Raw genomic sequence first — 22,301 nt, 5'->3', positions numbered from 1 at the left:
GTTGTTGAACCCTACCCAGCCTTGTGGTTACCGACAGGAACCTGTGTCACCCCGTGTGGTGTGAGTGCCTCCCCGGGCTGCAGCTCTGTGTGCTCTGGCCTTCCTGTCAGCAGCACTCATGAAATGTCAGATGCATTTGCTATCTTGGGAATTTAGTGCACTGTAGAACTTCCACTGAGTTAAGGAGCTAATTGGTCCTCTGGTTTTCTCTTGGCTTCTCTAAGGCAGCTCCCTGCCAGGTCTTCACTGTCACCTCAGCAGGTTGGGCTCCAGTTCCATTCTTAATGATTTTGTTCTGGTAGGAGTAGGGATAGGAGAGGTATCAAATAACCAACTTTCCCAAGCAGAGCGTGGAAGCCACAGTGTGTAAGACAGAATGTCTTAGATGTATAAACAAGTTATATGTCAGTGTCATTAACCACATTCCCTTTTGGGTACTTGGTAGATACAAAGCAATTCAGCCCTGCCATCAGGTTTATTTTCATTACATTAGGGATGTGTTCTCTGTAAGCCAGAGAGGGCTGCTGCCTTCTGTTTCCCTGTGTTCTGCTCTTTTCCATCTATGCAAGAGAACATATTTCTCATGTTCCCCTTTTATTTCTCTGAGGGAGGAAGCATTACCCTGTCTGGAGCTGTGCCTTCTAGTTCCTCCTGATTCTGCAAGGTCTCCAGCAGCTTCTTCTTCTTCATACACTTTGACCAGACACTACAGATGCACCCCTCATTACTTCAGTCTTTCTGTTGTGCTTTCTGTTTGGTTTTGTTCAGCTGTGGGATTGCAGCACTTCCTGGCTGTACTTCAGTTTAACTTCTGGCTGGACTTCTGCCTAGGGCAGCAACTTTTGACTTAACATACTCCATAGCAGCACTCATTGACTGACTGTGTCTGATCTGTGGGGTAAAATTGCACTCCCTTGCAATTTTTTTCGTCTTATATACACTCCCCAGAACTGCTTGATACACATGGGTTTTTTTAAGAGAAAATAACCTGCATATGAACCTTTTTTTAAATCTTAAAAGGCAGAAAAGTTTGGGGTTTTCCTTCCTCCCTATCCCCCTTTATTGTCCTAGAAAGGTATTTTTTCCATTTTCACAAGCATTTGCAACCTTCAGCCACATTCTTGCTGCCAGCTGTCAGCAACAGATCCAGACACTCTGCCCTTTCAGAAAGTGAAACTTCATTTGTTCAAAAGTTATAATGCCATTTTCATATAGTAAATCAAAAGTTGTCTTTAAAGACTCTTTGTATCTAACATTCCTGGTCCTTCCTGTGTTAACAAAGAAAATCGAGTGATAGGTGATGGTATTCTCATGTTTTAGAACTTTTATTTAAATGTCACAATATTTCTATGAGATTCCATTGCATCCTGGGGCTGGGGAGTCCACCTAATGCCTTCCTTTAAACATAATATTTTTCTTCTGCTGATCTTTGTGCTGTTGCAAATTCATGAGACATGCATACAGATACCAAAACTTTCAAACTCATCTGGGTGAAATTTGAAAATTCAGACCACTATAAGAAGGCTGCTAATGAAAAGGTCTCCTGCACCCTGGATTAGGTCACATTTTGCGATAGTGAACTAAATCTTATGATCCACTATGTTACAATTACAATGTGGCTTCAGGGTTAATCTAAGCTTGCCTTCTTGCACCCCAGTTTTTTGTTTCAGGTTAGTTCCATGCATTGATTATCTGCTCCATATCCATAAGATTTTATGCCAAAATAGACAATCCATCTGTATTACTGATACCTTTGCAACATTTGCATCCCTATGTGGTATTATTAACTGAGATTATTAAACTTTAAAGGAGTTAGGAGGAGTGACCTCATTGCTCTCTAAAGAGGGGAAAAGTGGAGAGGGAGGTGTTGAGCTCAGCTTCCTGGGATGCAGTGACAGGACATATGGGAATGGTCCAAAGCTCCACCAGGGGAGGTTCAGACAAGACATGATGAAGCATTTCTTTACTCTGAAGGTGGTCAGACACTGGAACAGGCTTCCTTGAGAGACAGGTAATGTCCCAAGCTTGTCAGTGTTAGAGGCATTTAACAGCCTGTAACTATTGGTCAGCGCTGAAATAGTCAGACAATTGCAGTGGTGGTCACTGTGGGTCCCTTCGAACTGTTCTATTCCATGCCATGCCATGCCGTTCTATTCATCTTTTAGCAAAGCAAGTAGGATTTCTCTATTCTCAGCATTTCACTCGGATGATAAAACTAGTAACTCCTCACCTGGTTGTTTAACATATTTTCGGGGTTTTATTGCTTGTTTGCATTATTTAATGCTTGAGGAGTTTCACTGGAGCTGTAGTGACTTTGTTTATAGTTTCTACCTTATACAGAAGTATTCCTGTGAGTTTCTTCTCAAATATTTAACTGCATAAAACTACACACTGTTTTTTCAGCATGTTTAGATCTCTGCTTATTTCATGTATTTGAAAACATTGAAACATGTCAGAAACATTTAAAATAAACTCATGTCCTTCCTGTGTGTAATGAGATGCAACATTATATTCAAACGTGTAACTGCACATTCTCTGTCACTTGAAGTTTTTCTCTACTGCTGCTTCCTGTAAATTTGTATTTATCTTCCTTGTCTAGTACCAGGGCTTGTGATCAGCAGCTCCAAACACAGCAATTCCCTTTGCAATCTGCAAAATTAATTCATGCTATTAACAAAAATAATAAACTTTGTGTGGGTGAAGCACTGTTGCTTTTGTCCTATGCTTTTGGTCCAGGCTTTCATGATTCTGTATGGAAACAACATCACAGTTCTCTCAACTCCTCTTCCTGTTGACACACTGAATTACTGTGGTCTTACAAGTACACTGAATGTAGCAGATTTGTTTACTTTTGGAGATTTTAATTGCCTCTGTCCTTACAACTTTATTAGCAGATCATTCCCTCACTGTAACATTAATCTCTCCCCTTCCCTGTCACATCCAGTCTTTTCTTCAGAAGAAACTTGCAGTAGCATTTTGTGTTCACAGGTTAGGAGGGATCTCTGGAGGCCAGCTGGTCCAACTCTGCTCAAAGTCAAGCCCGTTTTGATGTTACATCAGATTGTTCAGGTTCTTGTGCAGTTGAATTTTGAGAACTTCCATAGATGGAGTCTTTTAGCTCTACTTGATAGTGTGCACCTTTCCCCAGTTCTTACTATTCTTTTCCTACAAAATGGGATTTCTGGTATTTCGTCTTGTCTGGTGACTCTTGTCCTTTCACTTTGTATCCCTTTGAAATAAAACCTCATTTCAACTTCTGTTGAGGCCAACCATTTACCCATCCCTAACCTGAACAATTGCAGTTCTCTCAGCTTCTCTTGAGCATCATGTGATCATCTTGGTGGTCTTCCATGAAGCCATGGAGTGTTTAGTATTTTTTGTGTACTGAGGACCCCAAAGTTAGACATAATATTCCACATATGGTCTCGCAAAGGACAGATAGGGGAGGAAATCTACTTCCCTCAAGTTACTGTCTGTGCATTCACCAGCACATACTCACACAGTCACTGGGAAGGCTGGCTCCTCATTCCTCCCTGCTTGCCTTGTTGTCCACCAGGGCTGTCAGGTCCTGTTTCTCATGGTGCCTGCTAGCTGGTGAGTGCATCCTGTTCCGTTGTGTGGTGCTGTTCCATCCCAGCTACAGGACTCTGCACTTGCTGTTGTTGAACTGCGAGCTTCCTGTCAACTCGTTACTCATCCTGTCTGGGTCACTCACAGGAGCCACCCTGCCCTCCAGTGCATCAGCTTTGAACTTAAAACCACTGGCTGTGACTCCAGCAGCTTTACCACTCACCTGATAATTCCTCTGTGCAGTCCATGTTTGGCTATAAAGATACTTTTGAGATGTTGTGTTGGAAGTCATGCTGTAGTCAAGGAAATGTACTGTCTTCCCTTTGTCCACCAAGACAGACATTTCATCATTGAAGGAAATGAGGGTAGTCAAACACAGTTTGTCCCTTCTAGATCCATTCTGGGTGTTTTTATCCTTCCATGTGCATCATGTTCTTGAAAGTGGATTCCTGAAGGATTTTTCTCCGTGATCATCTTGGGCAGTGTGGTCAGGCTGCTATTCCACCCTGTAGCCTCCTTGTTGTCCCTTTAGAATATGGATGTGGCATTTGTGCTTTATCACTCATCACCTTTCCAAGTGCCATGACCTTTCAAAGGTGATAGAGAACAGCCTGGTAATGGTCTTGACTGGTATTTTCAGCACACTTGGATGCATCCTGTATTGTCTCAAGACCTGGTATATGCCAAGTTTGCTTCACTGGACCTGAGAGGCTCCTGAGCAGGGCTTGAGAGTGAAGTGAAGCAAAAAAGGCATAGACTGCCTTGATCTTCTCCATGTCTGTGGTACTAGATCACCTCCCACACTGGGAGCAGTGGGACTACATTTGCCTCAGTCTTTCTTTTATGGCCAATGTATGTATAGAATCTCTTGTATCCCTTCATAATCCTGGCTAGTTTCAGTTCCAGCTGAGCTTGGTTTTCCCAATTCCATCTTTTCCAGTTTGAGAGGTTCCTGCTGGGTAACCCAACTCAGCTTCCATGTTCCATATCTTTACCTTTTGTGGTGAGTTGAGGCAGAGGTTGCCCATTTAGGCAGACTGGCTCCTTGCCATTCCTGCTCGATTTCTAACTGGAACAGCTCAATAGCTAACTAGAACAGACTGTTCTTGTGCTATGAACGTGTCATCTTTGAGGATCAGCCCACTCCTCTGCCCTTCACAGCAGCTTTTCACAGGATCCTGCCAGAGTTTTCCAAACAAGCCATAGTCTGGCTCGATTCTTCTGGATTGAAGTCCAAGGTCTGCTATTTTCCTTCTTCAGGTCTGTTCAAGTCTTCAATTCCACCATCTTGCAGTTGCTTCTGCCAAGTCTGCCACAGACTTTGTCTTTCTGAACCAGTTCATTCTTGTCTGTGAATAATAAATTAGAGTGTCTCCTTGTCCACTTCTGTTGCACCCCTACTTAGACATAAGGGTCTCTGCTACTGAAATCCCTGTGTTGTGTTGTACAGCACACACAGCTACTGATATGATCCCTAACTGAAAGACAGGTATCACTTCTTATGGCTGAGTCTTGTACTTTAACACCTTTTGATTTCAGAGGACTCTGCAGAAGGAGAGCTTTGTCTGGTGTGAGTTAGGTGGTTGTTTTGAGGGTTGTAACTCAGTAAAATGCCTTCTGGCTTATTGCTTGTTTGGAAGAAAAGAAGTGTTCCTGATAGTCAGGCATCTCTTGGATTGCTTGTAGCCTGCCAAGTTGCTCTTCATGAATATGTAGGAATGGTTAATCTATTTACTAGATGTTCTTATCATTAACTCCCTTAGACCGTGTCATCTTTAATGTCATACTGCATTAACTGTATTTCTCATCCTTTTCTCCCTGGTATTCAGATCTGAGATCCTCTTTTCTAGGGATAAAATTCCATGGTATTTGACCCTAAAGGGGGATCTCGCAGTATATAAACCTCTACCCCTCTCTGAATCTAAGTATCCACAGCTTTTCATACAATTTCATACTCTTCCCTGGTAGAGTTCTTGCTCCAGCCACCTGTTTTGCTTTGTTTTCTTCTTCCTCTAAGTGTGTGTAGGAGCTTGTCATGCCTCAGATGATCTTTTGTCCTCATAATAAGAATAGATTTTAAAAATGCATTTAGCTGGGAACGCATTCATAGCATGCTTCATTTACAAGATTAAAAAGTCTAGGACCTTGTATGTTTTTAGAACTTGTCAGAGATCAGAATTTCATTGTTTTCCCTTTTACAGATTCTCACAACTGCTCATAAGACACATTCTGACAGGCAGTACTTATCTGAAGAATACTGAACAGAGCATTGTAGACATCATTTTAAGAAGTGTTGAACTACACATGCAGTGAACGCCAAAAAAGCAGTGTGAGATAGCCAGCAGTTACACATTTGTAAACTTGAATCAATGTTTCATATGGAATGGGTGAGTGGATGTGCCAGATCTTTGTGTGATCTGCAGTTGTACATGAAGGTTACCAAGTCACATTGCTTGCCATGTGAGTGCTGTTGAACCCTCCAGGTGTGCAGGAGCAGGTTACACCTGCAGTGCTTTTTGCCTACCACATACTCCACCTTGCATTAGCAGTGGAGTGTCAGTGGATCCTGGGAGTGCAGCGGGTAGCAAGGAATGATTGAAAATTCCAGATAGGCATCTCTGGCTCTCTTCATTACCAGAATCTTCCCATAAGCTTGTGAGTGATTATTAGAGGTGTGAAATGAGAGTCAGCAAAATATGAAAGATATTTCATTTGTTACAGCTAAAGGTAGACAGCTAATGGTTTCCAAAGAATAATGAAAGGGGATATTAACAGTGACTACAGATTTCAACAGTTACCAAGAATGCTCTAAACATTTGAATAAAAATAGCTTTTTTTTACTCTAAATGCATAGCTAAAATTGTATTCTATTAATACATGCATTATCACAATTTCTTTTTGATTTGTTTTAGATGAGAAGATTGTGGAAAAAATCCGAGCTTTACAAATGAAAGCTGAAGACTATGATGTTGTTAAGGTGATTGGAAGAGGGGCTTTTGGAGAAGTGCAGCTGGTAAGAATGTAATGATTTAATGTTTAGAGATATTAACAGCTTTAACCAAAAACTTCCTCAATCTTCATTTTTATATTTAAAAATTCTTCTTAAAAAGAACAAGTGTAATTTTCATTGTATTGAGAGGTTGTTTCTGTGCATAGTAAACAGTAAATCTGAGTTCAAAATACGATGGACAGGAAGGGAAGAACTCAGGAATGTTTTCTATCCTTTGGTCAAAATCAAAAAAGGCAGTCCATGGCACTTCTAAATCTTTTTGGCCACAAGTATCACTGTATAATATATGAAACCTGCTACAAAAGAGCAGGCAAACACTGCAACAAAATATTTTTGTTTTGTTCTTATAATTGTGATGCTTGCATTATATGTTAAGTGACATGACTCACAGGATTTTTAAGATTCCTTCTGTAACATTGTCCCCTTGACATTGTATGCAATATAATACCTAAACTATGAATAAAATTACTTTTAAATTTTCTATTGCAGAGAAATTCTGTTATAAAAAAAAGGTAATCAAGCTACAAAAAGTAACTTGGTGTATCACATGTAGTCTGATTTTCATTTAATTTTGATTTTCCCAGGACTTCCAAGTCCTACTGTCTGATAAGTTGGCACAAAAATGTGAACCTGTGTATGAGATGGATTGATATGTCAGTTTTGAAATAAGTATTGGATGTAAGTGCCAGATAGAATCTAAAATACAAACATTAGGGACAAGTTATCATGAGCTAACAGATAACTGTGCACCAGCTGATCCATGGTGATTTTCTGGGTGAGTACTTTTAGAGGAAGAGAGGTATAAAGGAGCTTAATGGAAAGAGGAGCAACTAATGTGCTGCAGTTGAAGCTTGTTATCTTGTTACCACAAGGTAACAAAAATTATTCTCTTGCTTGTACTTGTTGACCTGGAGCTGATATTTTACTGCTCTGTGGTAATTTTGCCCTAGGAAACTGGAAAATCACATTGTCTGGTAATGTATAACCATTTTGGAAAATTTTTGAAAAAAAAGATGTGTTGGAGTTTTGTTGACGAATGTGGTAAGATCTATGCTGTGAAGGGCTTGTAGGAGACACAGTGTATAATGGCAATAAATTTATGATCCTTTTATAAATTCTTTGTATTTTCCATATTAGTGTTGTTGAAATTTGTTGGAACTTGAAAAAAACCTCTTCTGATTAGCCTAATGTTGTTTGCATGACTCATGGTTAATTTTCAAATTTAGGTGTGATTAGTATGGCAGATAGCAACATCTAATCAGCAAGTTTTATTCATCTATGTCATTTTTAAAGAAATCTTCATCCAAGTCTAGTAGCATGAGAATGTAGCACCCTCCTCTCTTTCTTTCTGTCAGGGTCATTTACACTTTGTCCAGAAGAGTGAATGAACTATGGAATGGAGTATTTCTAAATATCCTCATTTTATAGCAAGACTTTAAAGAATTATTATGTATATTTATAACCTTGCACGATTTTCTATCTTTGTAGGCAAGAAACTAAAATCAAAACCAAAACCTTCAGCAGAACCTTACTTTCTTGTGAAGGGGCTGCTGCAGGATGTTTTTAAGAAAGCAGTCTAGTCCATGTCTTTTCAATGACAGTCACATCAAATGGTTTATTTTAAAGTCTTTTATTAGACATTTGTATCTTTACATTAATCCACATGGAGCAGTGAATAGAGATGCTCCTTATGCACTGGCATGTGAAGTCAGTAAAAAATCAAGTTGTAAGGAGCAGAGTTCCTTGTCCATTTGTTGAGGGGATAGGAGATGAAAAAGAGCAAGTCCCAATAACAGAAGCCATGTGCTGTTTTTAGATGTCACACTCATATTTCCTGGAAGTGTCCAAGATAACTATATTTTTGATGTGCTTCAAAAATGAAAATACATTGTTTTCATATGTGTATTTCTTAAGAACAGAAGCTTTTTTCTAACTTATTTTTATTTTCTTTTTAACAATTAATTTCAAATAAAATGTCCTGATTTGTTCTGGAAACTCTTTTTTGTAATTCACCATGTCATATACAATTTGAATTTTTAAGAAGAGGTAACTTTTTGTAGTGTACATACTGCAGTTGGGCACTTTGAGGGATCTGAAGACAAACATTATTTTTCATTTGCCCTAACATTAAAATGTAATGACAAAATGCCTAATAACGTGGTCATACAATGATGGGGTTTGGACTGCATTGTTGTCATGGGGTTTTTAAAAAAACTCTAAAAAGCCCTTCAAAAAAAGCAAGAATCCTTGGTATTGGAAAGAAACTTATTTGTTTTCATTCCTTCATGTCAATTTAAAAGAACACTTTTTCTGGAGAGTAAAAATACAAGTAGAAATCATAATGTTATGCAGTCTTACAGCTGAAAAGGAATGGGCTAATAAATACAACTGCAGATCTGAACTAATATTAGCTGGTGATGTGGACATACATACCTCCATTTTTTGCCTCACAAGGTATGGGACAAGTTTAAACTATTGAGCTAAGCTCTATCTATTTCTATTCCATACAAAATGTTGACACCACTGTTGCAGATGATGGATTTGTGGTAATGAAAATATTTTGCAACGCTTTCTGTGATCAAAATAGAAATTTGCTTCAGTGGGGATTAAATACAGAAAGAACCATAAATAAAACATGATTAAGTACATGAGTTAAATTAATGAATGTTGTGTTATCAGTATGTGTTATTGTGCATAGAAATTTCAGCACAAATAATTATTATATGTTTCTAATGATTCTATTAGTATGCTCATTTGTTAGCTTGTAATGTTTGCAACATAAAATAGTCAGCTATGACCTCTTTCATTTAATTTTGCTTTCCATAAGTCTTCTGCTCCAGTATAACATTTTCTTGCTAAAGAACTGATTTGAAGCAATCAGCTTTCCAGATTCTGTTAAGAAAGTGAAATACATTCTCTACTGTTGTGTCTTACAGCTAGATTTTTTTTTAAAGTCTTGATTATTCCTCTTCCTCTCCTCTCCAAAACATTTTAAAAATAGTCCAATAGAGATCAGATGACTATGGTCTGAGCATCTCACTGTGGTGGAGAAACAATTTCCTTATAAATCCAGAAGTATTAAACTCTACATTGTGCTCTGGTTTCTGGTTTTGCTGGGTCTGTACTGATGGGGAAAGCTAAAACAATGATTGCCAGCTACCAGATCACTTCTCTTACACAGTGCCGTGAATAAAAGTGACTGGTGTCTAGGGCAGACAGAAAAATTGAATTATAGTACTTAATATGTTACTTCTGGTTTATGCAGAAACAGTTATTTATGAAAGCACATCCTGAGTTCCTCTTGTTTGTTTTCACTTGTGGAAAATCATCTTGATTGGAAATTGAAACTTATCCTTAGTTCCTTCTCTCAGGTCTAACCATGAAGGACTGTAATGTTGCAGTGACACAGCAGACTGACCTGCTCTCATGCACTGGAAGAGAAAACTAAAACAAAGTTAACACTTCCTTGTGCTTGGGTGCTACAGGATGGTCTGAGTCTCAGTCTCTACTGTCTGATGTCTTAGTGTTGCAAAGCACTGGTCGTCTTAGCCTGCTGGTTTATTTTTCTTCATTAAGTGCTTTGTTTATTAGGTTTAATTCCCCATGCACTGCTGATGTACACTTCTGTACTAAAGCAGATAAAGCAGTCAGGTTCTATTAGCTGTAAATTTGTCAGGACATGTACTTTGATACCCTATCTGTAGTCTTACAGTTTTATTAGTTATTTTAGAATACCTGTAATTATTCAAGCCATAGAGTTCATTTCAAAACACCACTCTAGGATCATCATTTTTTTTCAAAATCATAAAAGAGACAGTATCATTACCAATATTATGTACTAAATCTGATAACTTCAAATTGATGTGTTATTTTCTTTGCCTACTGATTGTCTTCCCATGTGAATGCTGGGGAAATTATGGAGGCATTTTGTTTATTGAAAGTATTAGATTGTTGAAGCAGAGTAGAGTGAAATTCTTTTTCCTTAATGCATTTTCACCAGTTAAACAAGGCAATGTTACTCAGTGCTAATGGCATGAAGGGATTTTCCTACCTATTTTGAGAGTTACTCTGGTGAGCTACAGTTTAAATTTGGCAGTTCATTTTAACAGTTGGAAGAAGTTGAAACACCATGACAGTTTAATACATGAATAATCTGCTGTATGAGCTAATATCTGTATGTACAAATATAGCTCTGAGTAAAGAGCACAGTGACTAGCAGCTCCAAAGGCTGGCTCCAGGGCCCGTGGTGCTGATAGCAGGAGGAATGTCAGTGGTAGGTCTGCTCACCTGCAAGGAGTGCCAAGACATACTTACTCTCTGGCTGTGCCGGTATATTTGTTATTGCTTTGGTTTTGTACAGAGAAAGAGCCCATCTTGAAATATTCACAAGAAATCATTAGCCAACAACCTATTGGCCCTGTTTAGACAGGTGTACAGATTAATTTTGGGACCCCCACCCCTCTTTACTTTGTTTCTACTGTATATGAGCTTCCTTCAGGCTGTGATGACTTTCAAGAATTTTTATCCCCAAGGAGACAGTTGTTTTCCTAAATGCAGGCAGCTGCTCTAACTGCACCTAGGCAAGAGTACACAGTGACTTTAGGAATTGTAAACTACTAAATACATTGCAGAGCTTCCATGTGAAGTTTCACAGGAAATGCATCTTCAATTGAACAATATCTTTTTGAGGTTTCTGGTCTTTGTGTTTCTTCTGGTTTTGGCCAGGATTACCAAAGTTCTACGTAGGGGAGTATAGTTTGTGGTGTGCCACCAAATCTTTGTAAATTATCCCATTTGGGATTAGTAAGTGGGAAGAAGTTAGTTTTCAAAATACTGTTTTAGGACATCTTCACTAGCTGACTAATTAATGTCCTAAAATGTGCATATAGAGTGGTTAATGCGCATAGATACCATGTTTCTGTTCTGGTGTTAGGTTGGAGGTTTTTTGATCTAATTTCTTAGTGTTAAACTATGCAAGATAATAATAATAATAATAAAACCTTTGCACCTGTATCTAGAAGGTAAAAAACCCCAATTTCAAGAACAGCAACTCCTTAAATAATCCTCTTTCTGTTCATGTTCTTGCTTTTTCAAAGATTACCCCTCCACCTGATAATTCTTCTATTCCTTCAGGAGTATTAAATTTTGCAGCTCCTCAGGAGCAGGAGACTGATGCTCCCAGATCTGTAGACCAAATAGGCGCATCTGAAGGTGTCATGGACCTGCATCTACAGCTGCTCAGAAAAGCCTATTAAACGTGCTTTCATGTAACATAATTAAACTCAGATGTTGTGCAAAACTAAGAAGTTAGGGGATCTGCTTTATTTACTAGATGTGAGAGGTTCTAAATGCACCAGAAAATCATAATTTCAGTTTCTGGATTTTTTATTGTAACAGGGAAAAAATAGGCAGAAACTTAATGTCCTGATGACTCAGTCTTCTTACAGCTGAATACTTCTCACCTTGATTTCTTTAAGAAACACTCAAGAATGTGAAAAACCTGTTCCTTTAATAGTTTTTTCATAAAACAGCATGTCACATGATTAATTACTGAGTAATGACTGCAATGTGCAATTTAAGGATTTGGTTTCATGTCTGAATTCAGGTGAAGTTTTCAAAAATATTTTCATATTTTGTAATAAAAGGTTTAATTACAGTTTTCCAACAGGATTTATTGTATTAATTTTGCACCATTTAAAGCGAATTTAAGAACTGTTTAGGAAAATAAATAGGAACAATCATGTTTTGGTGTAAAATAAAAATTGGCAGAGGTTGAAGCAGACTGCTTGCCCAGTTTCTAACATGGATTAATCCAATAGCTAGACAGTGTTCAGAATAAGAAAATAAAAGCAGAGTTAGACTTTATTTCCTGCTATAGTGGGTTTTTTTGAGCAGCAGTTAAGCTTTTCTTTTGAGATCTGGAAGTTCTCAAATCCTTACTGTGTAGAAAATTGGGTGTATGAAGACCTGGAGGCACCACAACCCAGAAAGCACTTTGTACATAGCAGAAACATACTATGCTGGTACTCAGAGTTTAACAAGGCATTTTAAAAAGGTTGATTCTCTTCTTTCTCAACCAACAGGTTCGCCATAAAATGACACAGAAGGTTTATGCAATGAAGCTCCTTAGTAAATTTGAAATGATCAAAAGATCAGATTCAGCCTTTTTCTGGGAAGAAAGAGATATCATGGCCTTTGCCAACAGCCCGTGGGTGGTTCAGGTAAGGAAGATGTGTAAAAGTAAAATAATAACAACAGCAGCAATAGTAATGATGCTGAGGCCATAAATATTTCCCAGTCCTGAGCTGGTTTTGAATTTACATTGAAACTCAAATCAAGATTTAGGTCCAGATTTTTACTTTTAAAAAATACATTTTTACAGCAATTTCACTAAGTATTGTATATTTGCCTGTGTTAAAAAGTGGAGTAATTTGCATTTTAGTTACTACAAATGCATCCTAAAACAGAATTAAATAGATTTATGTAATGCCTACATAATTATTTGGAATAATAGGGAAGTTATCTTTCCAACTGTGAAAAATTCTGTATAGGAATGTAGAAACAAATGTGATTGGCATTTCCAGTCTTTCCTCATGAAACAGTCAACTGATCACAGGCAATTGGTATTACGGGTGCTTTAAATAGTCACTGTCTTTTCAGCTGCAGTTTGGTGTATGGATGAGTGTGCAGTCCTGGTCTCCTGCAAGACAGAGGCTGTAGCAGTGGTTTCCTTGAAACCATCCTCTTGTAGTGGTCAGTTCTGAGCTCACATCAGCCCTGGCCATGTCCAGTAACAGAGAGCTGACTTCTTCCTCTGGTCTCGGACACCGTCACTCGCAGCTGTCTAGTGACATGTGTCATCAAGATGCTGTAATGTGAATTATGCCTTTGGGAGCAATGAGTACTGATTATTGCCATTTGTTGTAACTGGTAAATTGCCCCAGTTAACAAAAGGAGTAGTGAAAGCATGTGCTTGGAGAAATTGTTAGTCCTTATAAATCATTTAAATGCTGTCATATATATTTCTATGCTTCTGTATATTTTATAAGATTGACTTCAAGCTTTTTGTATATTTTTAATTACACTTTACCTCAGGTGTACAAAGATGTTTTGCTCTTTGAGCACATTTTGTGCTCTTGCCTATATTCAGTAGAAATACTTAAAGAAATAGATTATTTTTTATTTAGTTCTTTGTTCTAGTAGCAGTAATTGTCAGGAACTATTTCTCACATGCAATTGAAAGTAATGAGAAATGCATGACGTGGATTTTCAAAGGAAACAGTCACAAGCAGGATATAAATGTGTGTCTGCATTTGTAAATAGCAAATGAACTAAAGTGTAGTTGCAATTGTGCCTTCTATGATTAAGTGTATTAGTGTGATATATTTAGGTGATGTGGTCCAGTGGGGTAGGATGTTGAGCTGGTTTGAAGAAAATGTAGGTCCTATTCTGATCTAGAAACTGGGACAGATCACACTGCTTCTCTCTGTCTAGTTTTTAATGTGAAAAATTAATGAAACAAGAGCCCTAGGTAGTTTTAAATTTTTTTTATTAAATCCCTCGAGGGCAATAAAAAAAGTACTGTATAAAGACATAGTGCTGTTATTTATTATTATATTAGTATCTCTACGTGTGACAAAATAGAGATTATTTTGAATCTTCATTTGGATTTTAATGCCCCAATCCATTGTTGTACTATATATTGGATATATTATCCATTTGTGCAAACAAATACAGTGCAGCATATATGTATTAAAATACATATTTCCAATCTAGGTCTTCTGTCACTACTTATACAAGTAATTATAATCTGAAGGTTGAATCTCTGTAATAACATACCTGCTTTTCGTGGTTCCTCATCCTCCACAGTTTCCCTGATTCTGACTTCATCCTTTCCACACACCATATTTTTTAATTGCCTCTTAATTTTGTGTGTAATTTAAAGATGTGAGTGATTTTAGTTTTTAAAGTAAGGCAGTATTCCCTGAGAAGTAAGGTGAGACTTTCAGAGACTTTTTCACAACAGTCACTGAACATTTGATAGTAATGCTTTTTGCTGGACTGGGCTATTTTCAGACCTAGTGATAACCAAGTGGAATCTCTAAAACTTCAGCACTCTAGGTGTGAAGTACATTTTAAAGAGACTGAATTTACTTTCACTATTGTGCCAGTAGAAAACCTACTGGCTGCCATTTACACCAGACTAGCATTTTATTGTTAAGGACAGTTTCTTTGTATTGTGTTAGTTTTCTTCAGGAGCATTTTGTTTTTCTTTCTTATTTCAATATGCGTTGATTTAGGATAAAGTCAGCAGTGACTTTGCAAACATGTACAGATATAAGGAATTTATAATATAGAAAATTTGGAAACAGTCTAAAATGCTGCTCACTGTTGAGCTATTTTCAATTCAGAACATGATTGTTCTGTTGCAGACTTGATACTTTGCATTTTGACTCAGTTATACTTCTTAATGGCAGGAAACATGGAGATAGATAGATAGATAGATAGATAGATAGATAGATAGATAGATAGATAGATAGATAGATAGATAGATAGATAGATGAGATAGATGGATGGATGGATGCATGCCTATAGTATTAAAATAACAAGAGATATTTTTTTTCTTTCTCAAAAATTATAATGAGGGGTTTCTGAAATTCAGTAAATTTCAAGGTACTCTGATAGAAAAATGTAGATTTTATACATACTAAAAGTAATCTTGAAAACGTATTCTCAGGTTCAATGAAACTTCAAGATAAAGGGCTTTATTCCTTTCCCTAGCTGTCTGAAAAGTAATTGCAATTTTTTCCTTTCCTTTTTTTTTAACATCGCAGCTATTTTGTGCCTTTCAAGATGACAAATATTTGTACATGGTAATGGAATACATGCCAGGCGGAGATCTCGTAAACCTTATGAGCAATTACGATGTGCCTGAGAAATGGGCCAAGTTCTACACAGCTGAAGTTGTTCTTGCTCTTGATGCAATTCACTCCATGGGCTTGATACACAGAGATGTGAAGCCTGACAATATGCTTTTAGATAAGTATGGGCATCTGAAGCTGGCAGATTTTGGCACTTGCATGAAAATGGATGAAGTAAGTATGCAACTGAATGATTTACCATCTATTGAACTGTAATTCTAACTTACATCTACATCTGAGGTTTTTTTCTTATAATACCCAAAAGAATATTCATGTAATGTTCTGCTTGGTTAGAAAACTGATTCTTGTTTCCTATTTTTAAATATAAGAGTACTTTAAATAGTGTAACCTTTTCTTTTATAAACTGTTCTCTCACACGGAAGAAGGATGTAAACTTACACTTTGCTATTTTTGAAAGCATGTGCCTTTGTGAATTTCTAAGGTACTTTTTTTTGCCAAATGTTTGAAAAACTCTAAGATAACTCCTAGTTTCAACATTAAAAATCTTGGAACAGTTAATGAGCTGACTTTTTTTGTAAATGAAATTATTTTATAGGCAAGATACATTCCATGTATGTTTTTCCTGTATCTAATTGTTCTCATAGCATCCTCTAGTGGTCATTCAAATGAGGTCACGGAACAAGCAGCAGTTGATATATGATACATTGATCAAAATCTGTTAGTTATTTATCAGGATGCCAAGATGTCAATTAAAATGATTTAATTGTTCAGATTTAGCCAAATACAGTTTTCTAATGAGTTTATATAAGAATATTTTTAACAGGGTACTTTATATTATTAAAAAACTTGAAAGTAAAATAACCTTTTGTAGTTTATAGTCTTAGAATCTTGCCTGACAGACAGTGTTGTGCTGTAATTTACAGAATATACTCTTCCTATGAAAAAATATAACTATTCTTCCTATGAAAAACTGTAAGATTATAACATATACAAAAAAAATGTATATGAATGTGTGTTATGATTTACCTGATCTCTGAAAGTTTTCTGTAGTAGCGTTGGCAAAGGTAATCCTTTTAAGCTTACTTGCTTTTATGTTTTGGGGGTTTTTTTCTGTATTGTTTAGGCAATGCTTGATATAATTTCTGCTATCTACTTAATTTGCATTTGCATCATTAAGTTAATGTCTCTTCAGCAGTATCCAGAAGTACTGTGTCTGTTCAGGGTGGGTTTTTTTCACATGACAATATATTATTTTCATCATTGTCGAACTGCAGCTGTTTATTGAAGCCCAGTCTATTCAGTTTTGGTGATGTTTTAGTTGTTAGCCTAAAGGCAGAGATAATATGTACCTCCATTTTTTTGATGTACTTTCCTGTATTTTAGAGGACAGCATTTACTTTAATTGAAAAAATCAAAAGTAGTGCTCGGTCTCTTAATTCAGATTGTAATGTCTTAAAAGAATCTGTTGTTCATTGGACATGACAACAAAAAACCATCAAAAAAGCTCACAATATAAATCTACCAAAAAAGGTGATCCTCTGTGCTATTTTAGGGGCCTCAGAAATGGTGGACCTATATCTTTTATGATGGTACTGTAAATGTGACAAATGCATCTGTGTTTCTCATGAAGTTACAGTGAGCTCCACTTTAGACCAGACATCATCAATGGACCAGTGATCTCCTAGGGAAGTTAATTTTGTAAAGGATTGCATTTTAAGTTCTTTGTGTTTCTCACAGTCCGTGGAATGGCAAAAATTTTTTGTACAGGAAGCTTTAGAAGTTTGAGAAGCTTTCTACGGAAGCTTTTAGAAGTTGAGAGGTTCTGGATTGTCTCCAAATCTCATGCTACTTCTTGCAAAACATGAACACATCCCAGCTGTGTAAATATAATATTGGTGTTGGCAGAGTTATTTGTAAAAAATATATGCCTACCCAATACTTTTTTTTTTTTTTTTTTTTGATCTCTTTTAGCAGTTGTGAGCATGTATCTTCCTTATGCTGTTGAAAACCCAGGATAATTTTGCTGCAGTTTGCTGAGGGATTTTTCTGACCTTTGCTGTGGAATTGTGTTCAGTGTTTGCTTAAGTCAACCAGGCCAGGCCAGAACAGACATTTGCAGCAGAGTTCCTCCTTATCATTTTGTAAAAAGAGTTGCTAAGTGTTTTAGTGATCTTTCACAGGATAAAAGGGACTGTTCTGTTTTTATAACTCAGTTGTGATAATTGGGGGTTTGTGGCATTGTTTTTCATTGTTTGTCTTGGTTTTTTAAAATTAGTTGTCTAATTTAAAATCTGCATCAAAGTGGCTATTTCTGTTGTTGAATAAAGAATTATGTTAGACTCAAAAATTTAGTAGGAATCATGGTTCCCTTTTTTGGTATTTAGGTATATAAGGTAGACCAGGGCAGGGTTCCCCAGTCTGTCTAATCCTCAAGTGTTGTGTAAGAAACTAAACAGCAGGTGGCTTTGGTAGATATTGCAGGGCCAGGAGCTCCCTGTGTTGCCATGCACAGCACTGTCCTGTGCTAACTAAGCTTTCAGCAGAGCACAGATTCAGAGGATATCTGTTGAAAAAGATGTGACCAAAAGAAGGGGTATTTGCCACTTGGGATTATTGCCTCAGCCCAGACAGTTTCAGCTGAAAGAAGCAGCGTTTTCCTCTTTTTGGAACTCAGCTTCTTTCTCGCTGAAGCTTGTCCAGTGAAGAGGACTCTGCTGGATCCTTCCTGCCTCTGTGCATTGTCTGCTGTTAACACCTGATGTGTGTGGTCCTCATGTTTCCACACAAACACCCTCCAGCTCTTGTTTACTTGAAGGAACTTCCTGAGGGAGTGAAAGCCTGATTGTCAACCTTGTTCAAGACAGCAAGTTCTTCAGGTTTGATGGAGATCCTCCTGAAGATGAAACCTGAATTGCTTTGTTTTCAGCAATATAACAATGTGGAATGATGCTGGGAAAAACAACAGCCTCACCTCCAAGTTGTCAGGAGCTGCAAGAACATTGCTGCGTCTCCTGGACAGCCTATTTTTTAAGATTGTACACTGTACATCTCTCACATATCTGCAGGAGATGAGTTCCAAGGTCCACCATGATATTTTGAGATGATGAGAAAAGTTTCAGGTAAAACATGGCCTGAGAATCCTGACAGGAAGCTTTGCATAACAACTGTTATAGTAAGTACGATTCTCAGGCATAGGGCTTAGTGTTTGAAACCCAGGAGTAACACATTGCCCAAAGAAAACAGCACCATTTAAGTCTCTTCAGAATGCAGGGACTGCCAAGGTACTCTGTATTGGACAGAGAGCATGTCCCTATTTACTCAACTTTGATGCCAGAGATCACAGTCTGACTGTGGTATTAAAGGTATCCAGTACTTAAAAATACATACAGAACAACACCCAAGTTCTTTGAAAGAAGTGTTTAAATAAACAGAACAGAAATCTGAGAATTTCATATTCAGGTGATAATGGGCCAACCTCCTGAGGAACTTGTTAGAATCCCTGTTTTGTAATGTAGTCCCACAGGGTGCAAGATAATCTTTTATCAGCTCCTTTTCCCATGACTGGTTGAGTCAGTTGATCTTTCAGGTCTCTTCCAAGCCAGGCTGTTCTGTGATCTTTAAATGCATTTCTAAGTTAGTTCCTGAGACAGAAGGTAGAGAGTTTTATGGGGAATAAGAACCAGCTTCATGTGCTTCAGAAAGCTATGGCCCACTGAGCCTGGTGTTAACATGCAAAGGCTTCTCTTACTGTAGAAGTATTTTTTTGTTCTACTCTTCAATTCTTTGACATCTTGCCTGAAAACTTAAAGCATTACTACATGGAGTTCTTTAGCATCTGTAACATTTTTGAAAATACTTCCCTTTTTGCTGCATAGCAGCCATCAGACTTGTGTAGGTCCGGCTAGGTTTTGGCACAGCCTTGTTTAAGACCTCAGAAAATAGCAACATGTGTAACATATTAAAAAGTATTCTTGCTTTGGTGTATTAGTTATAGAGGGATGAGAAATAGGGTGTTACTAAGTGCTTTGGTGTCAGAGTGGAAAGGCTGTGACTGAAACTGCAGACTTCAGAGAACTCCTTCAGAACTGTTTTGGTGACTTTGTTTTTAAAGAATCTCCTTACCCAGGGAGGGATTCAGGTGGTTTCAACCAGACTTGACTGAGCAAAAATTCAGACTTTCCCCTGTTGTAATTTTGTGTTTGGATAAGGGAGAGATAGACACACACCAGTGTTGGATCCGCATTACGTTGCCACAGTCCTACTGGATGAGTAGAACCACATAACCCTACAGCAATTCCTCCTGTGCTCAAAGCAAAGAGAGGCTTAAGCTTCAGAGAAGTCATGCAGGTTAGTGCACAGAGTGCTGTGACAAGCAGGATATTCAAATAGTGGTTCCTTGCCATGTGTTAGATCCATTTTCAAATCCTCTCAGCTTTAGATTCCTGCAATCTTTGAGCTTTAGTTTATTTTGCAGTGTTAAAATGTGTTTGCCGAATTTTTCCTTGTCCAATGAATGCAGTAGGTCTTCTGGAAAGAGCTAACTTCATTTTCTTATCCCAGTATGAATAAGCTATGTGTTATCTCATCCAGTAAAGAATGAAAAAGTTTACCTGCTCTTCATTCTGGAACTGAGAAGATAAAATTTCTTTAGGTTTCAGTTTTAGCATGGAGTCATAAAATATAGGTATTTGCCAGGAGGACATTTGAAGTATTCCATAGGTCTTTACAGTACGTAGTCAGAAGTAAAAGCTTTTCACAGTTCATATTGTATATGAGGAAGAATATTGTAATGTGGTGTCTAAATTTTGTGTATCAGTACAATTCCAAAATCAAATGGTTCTCTTATTTTATTTAAATATGTATTTTGAACTTAGTTGTTGCTACTAATATTTTGTATTTATATTCTAAATTAATATATATTGCCATTCATGCTGATGGCAAAATGCACAAAAAACCTTTGTAAAATGGTTTAGATAAAACTTTGGATTAGGAAACAGGATAAAAGATGAATGTTTTTTTGGTACTTCTCTAACTTCATCCAGGATTTAATTTCATTCATCCATCTGGTCTCAGGAATGAATTCAGTGAATTTCATTAAAGGAAACAAGACTTATAACTGAATGATGGCAGAGCTGATTGATGCTTCTGCATCATTCAGTCCCTACATTTTTGGTTTCTCAGTGTGAAGCAGAGTATGAGGAATCATTTCATTGATACAGTTGTGGTAATATGTTAATAAAAAAATAAAGCTTTGCTATTCTTTAAAAGTAGCTTCTCCTTTTATTCTTCTTGCTATATATAAACAAAACCAAAGCACATACAAAAATTTACCCATAATTTGATTTATTGGCTGAATTAGACAAAATTGTTATGTATCTGCTTTGTAGGCCTAGAATTCATAACTTGTCAAAATTATTCTAAAATTTGTCCCTGAATTCAATGAGAAAAGGAGCAGTCTGATACACTGTGTACCTTCATATTAAAACCAATGGTAAAAAGAATAAAATTGGTGAATTTTGAGAAGATGAAGTCAAGAGAAATCATTACAGAGTAGGCAGGGGTAAGCACATTACCAAGAAACGTCATTTCAATCCATATTGCTTCTCGAATTATAGTTAGTATTTAAAACACCTTCCTCAAACCGAGTATTTTAGGCCATATTTTGGATGGTTTTCTGTGCTGCTAACAGAGGAATGGGTTAGAGGGGTGCTCAGAAGGCCCTTGAGCTGAGCTGTGTGTGTTGTTGCTGTCCCAGACAGGAATGGTGCGCTGCGACACAGCCGTGGGGACGCCCGACTACATCTCGCCCGAAGTCCTGAAGTCGCAGGGCGGTGATGGCTACTACGGACGGGAATGTGACTGGTGGTCTGTAGGGGTTTTCCTTTTTGAGATGTTAGTTGGTAAGTAGTGATTTCTTCTGCTAATGAGAAGCATTGAGTCTTCCCTGTGCCTTTAGCTGCATTTTGGTGCATGGAGGCTGCTCGTACCTCAGTGACAGCTTCTGACTTCTTGCTGATGCTGTGGCTCATTGCTGTTCTCTTTGCTCTCTGTCACTCTGGTGCTGTGACAGCTGTTTGCATGCTTGTTCAGTGATTAGTTCCCTGACTTGGTTCAGCTTAAAACTAATTCTTAGAATGGTTTTAACTGGGGTCAGCTACCTCACCACATTTGTGCCCACCTCAGGCAGGATTGAGTTTGCAGGGACACAGGAGATGAGAGGAATGGCAAGGACAGGCCTGTTATTTTCTTTTCTCCTCCTTTTCCATAGCACATCAGTGCCTTGTGTTAGGTCAAAGTGTGGAAGTATGGTTCAGTTCTTTCTTTTGTGCTTGAGTCAGGTTTTTCTAATAAAATACACTGGACTGCTATGGCAACGAACATAGAATATAATCGGTTCAGGAGATGAGTCATCTGCATCTTATAGTGAGGATCACAATGATAGTCTGGTAGCAAAATGCTGATTTTGGAAGGATGGAATTGAGCATACAATTATAAAAAATCAGCATTTTCTAGGAATATTGCAGATTTGATGTTTCTGGTATACTGAGACAGGAAATACACTTTAACATATGATGCTATTACTAATTCCAACTCTTTCAGAATTACAGCATGCTGACTTTAAGAATATGTGGTTTATAGTTAATAGTCTGTCATGAACAATTTTAGCAGTAAATAAAATTATTCAGTTCTTAAAATATTTGCCATAGCTGTCCAGAATGTTTTCTCAGCATTTCAGAGCCTCATTTTTTCCCACCTTGTATCTAGGAGGAATATATTACTTAATTTCTCCATATTCCCCACATACTGGTAGAAAGTATCTATTTTTATCTGTGCTTATG

At 37.5% G+C, this 22,301-nt stretch overlaps 1 protein-coding gene across 3 annotated transcripts in view; it reads left to right on the top strand.

Moving 5' to 3' along the window:
- Positions 1-22,301, top strand: part of ROCK2 (Rho associated coiled-coil containing protein kinase 2) — a 103,957-nt gene that overhangs the window by 44,460 nt on the left and 37,196 nt on the right. For all 3 annotated transcript variants that reach the window (XM_063150838.1, XM_063150837.1, XM_063150839.1), the window contains exons 3-6: positions 6,483-6,583; positions 12,664-12,801; positions 15,415-15,675; positions 21,218-21,362. In XM_063150838.1, coding sequence (XP_063006908.1) covers positions 6,483-6,583; positions 12,664-12,801; positions 15,415-15,675; positions 21,218-21,362 — 645 coding nt within the window. The remainder of the gene's footprint in view (positions 1-6,482; positions 6,584-12,663; positions 12,802-15,414; positions 15,676-21,217; positions 21,363-22,301) is intronic.

The sequence above is a fragment of the Melospiza melodia genome, chromosome 3 (genome assembly GCF_035770615.1).
Source record: "Melospiza melodia melodia isolate bMelMel2 chromosome 3, bMelMel2.pri, whole genome shotgun sequence".
NCBI lineage: Eukaryota > Metazoa > Chordata > Aves > Passeriformes > Passerellidae > Melospiza > Melospiza melodia.
The sequence above is the reverse complement of the archived record's forward strand: the minus strand, read 5'-3'. Positions and strand labels throughout refer to the sequence as shown.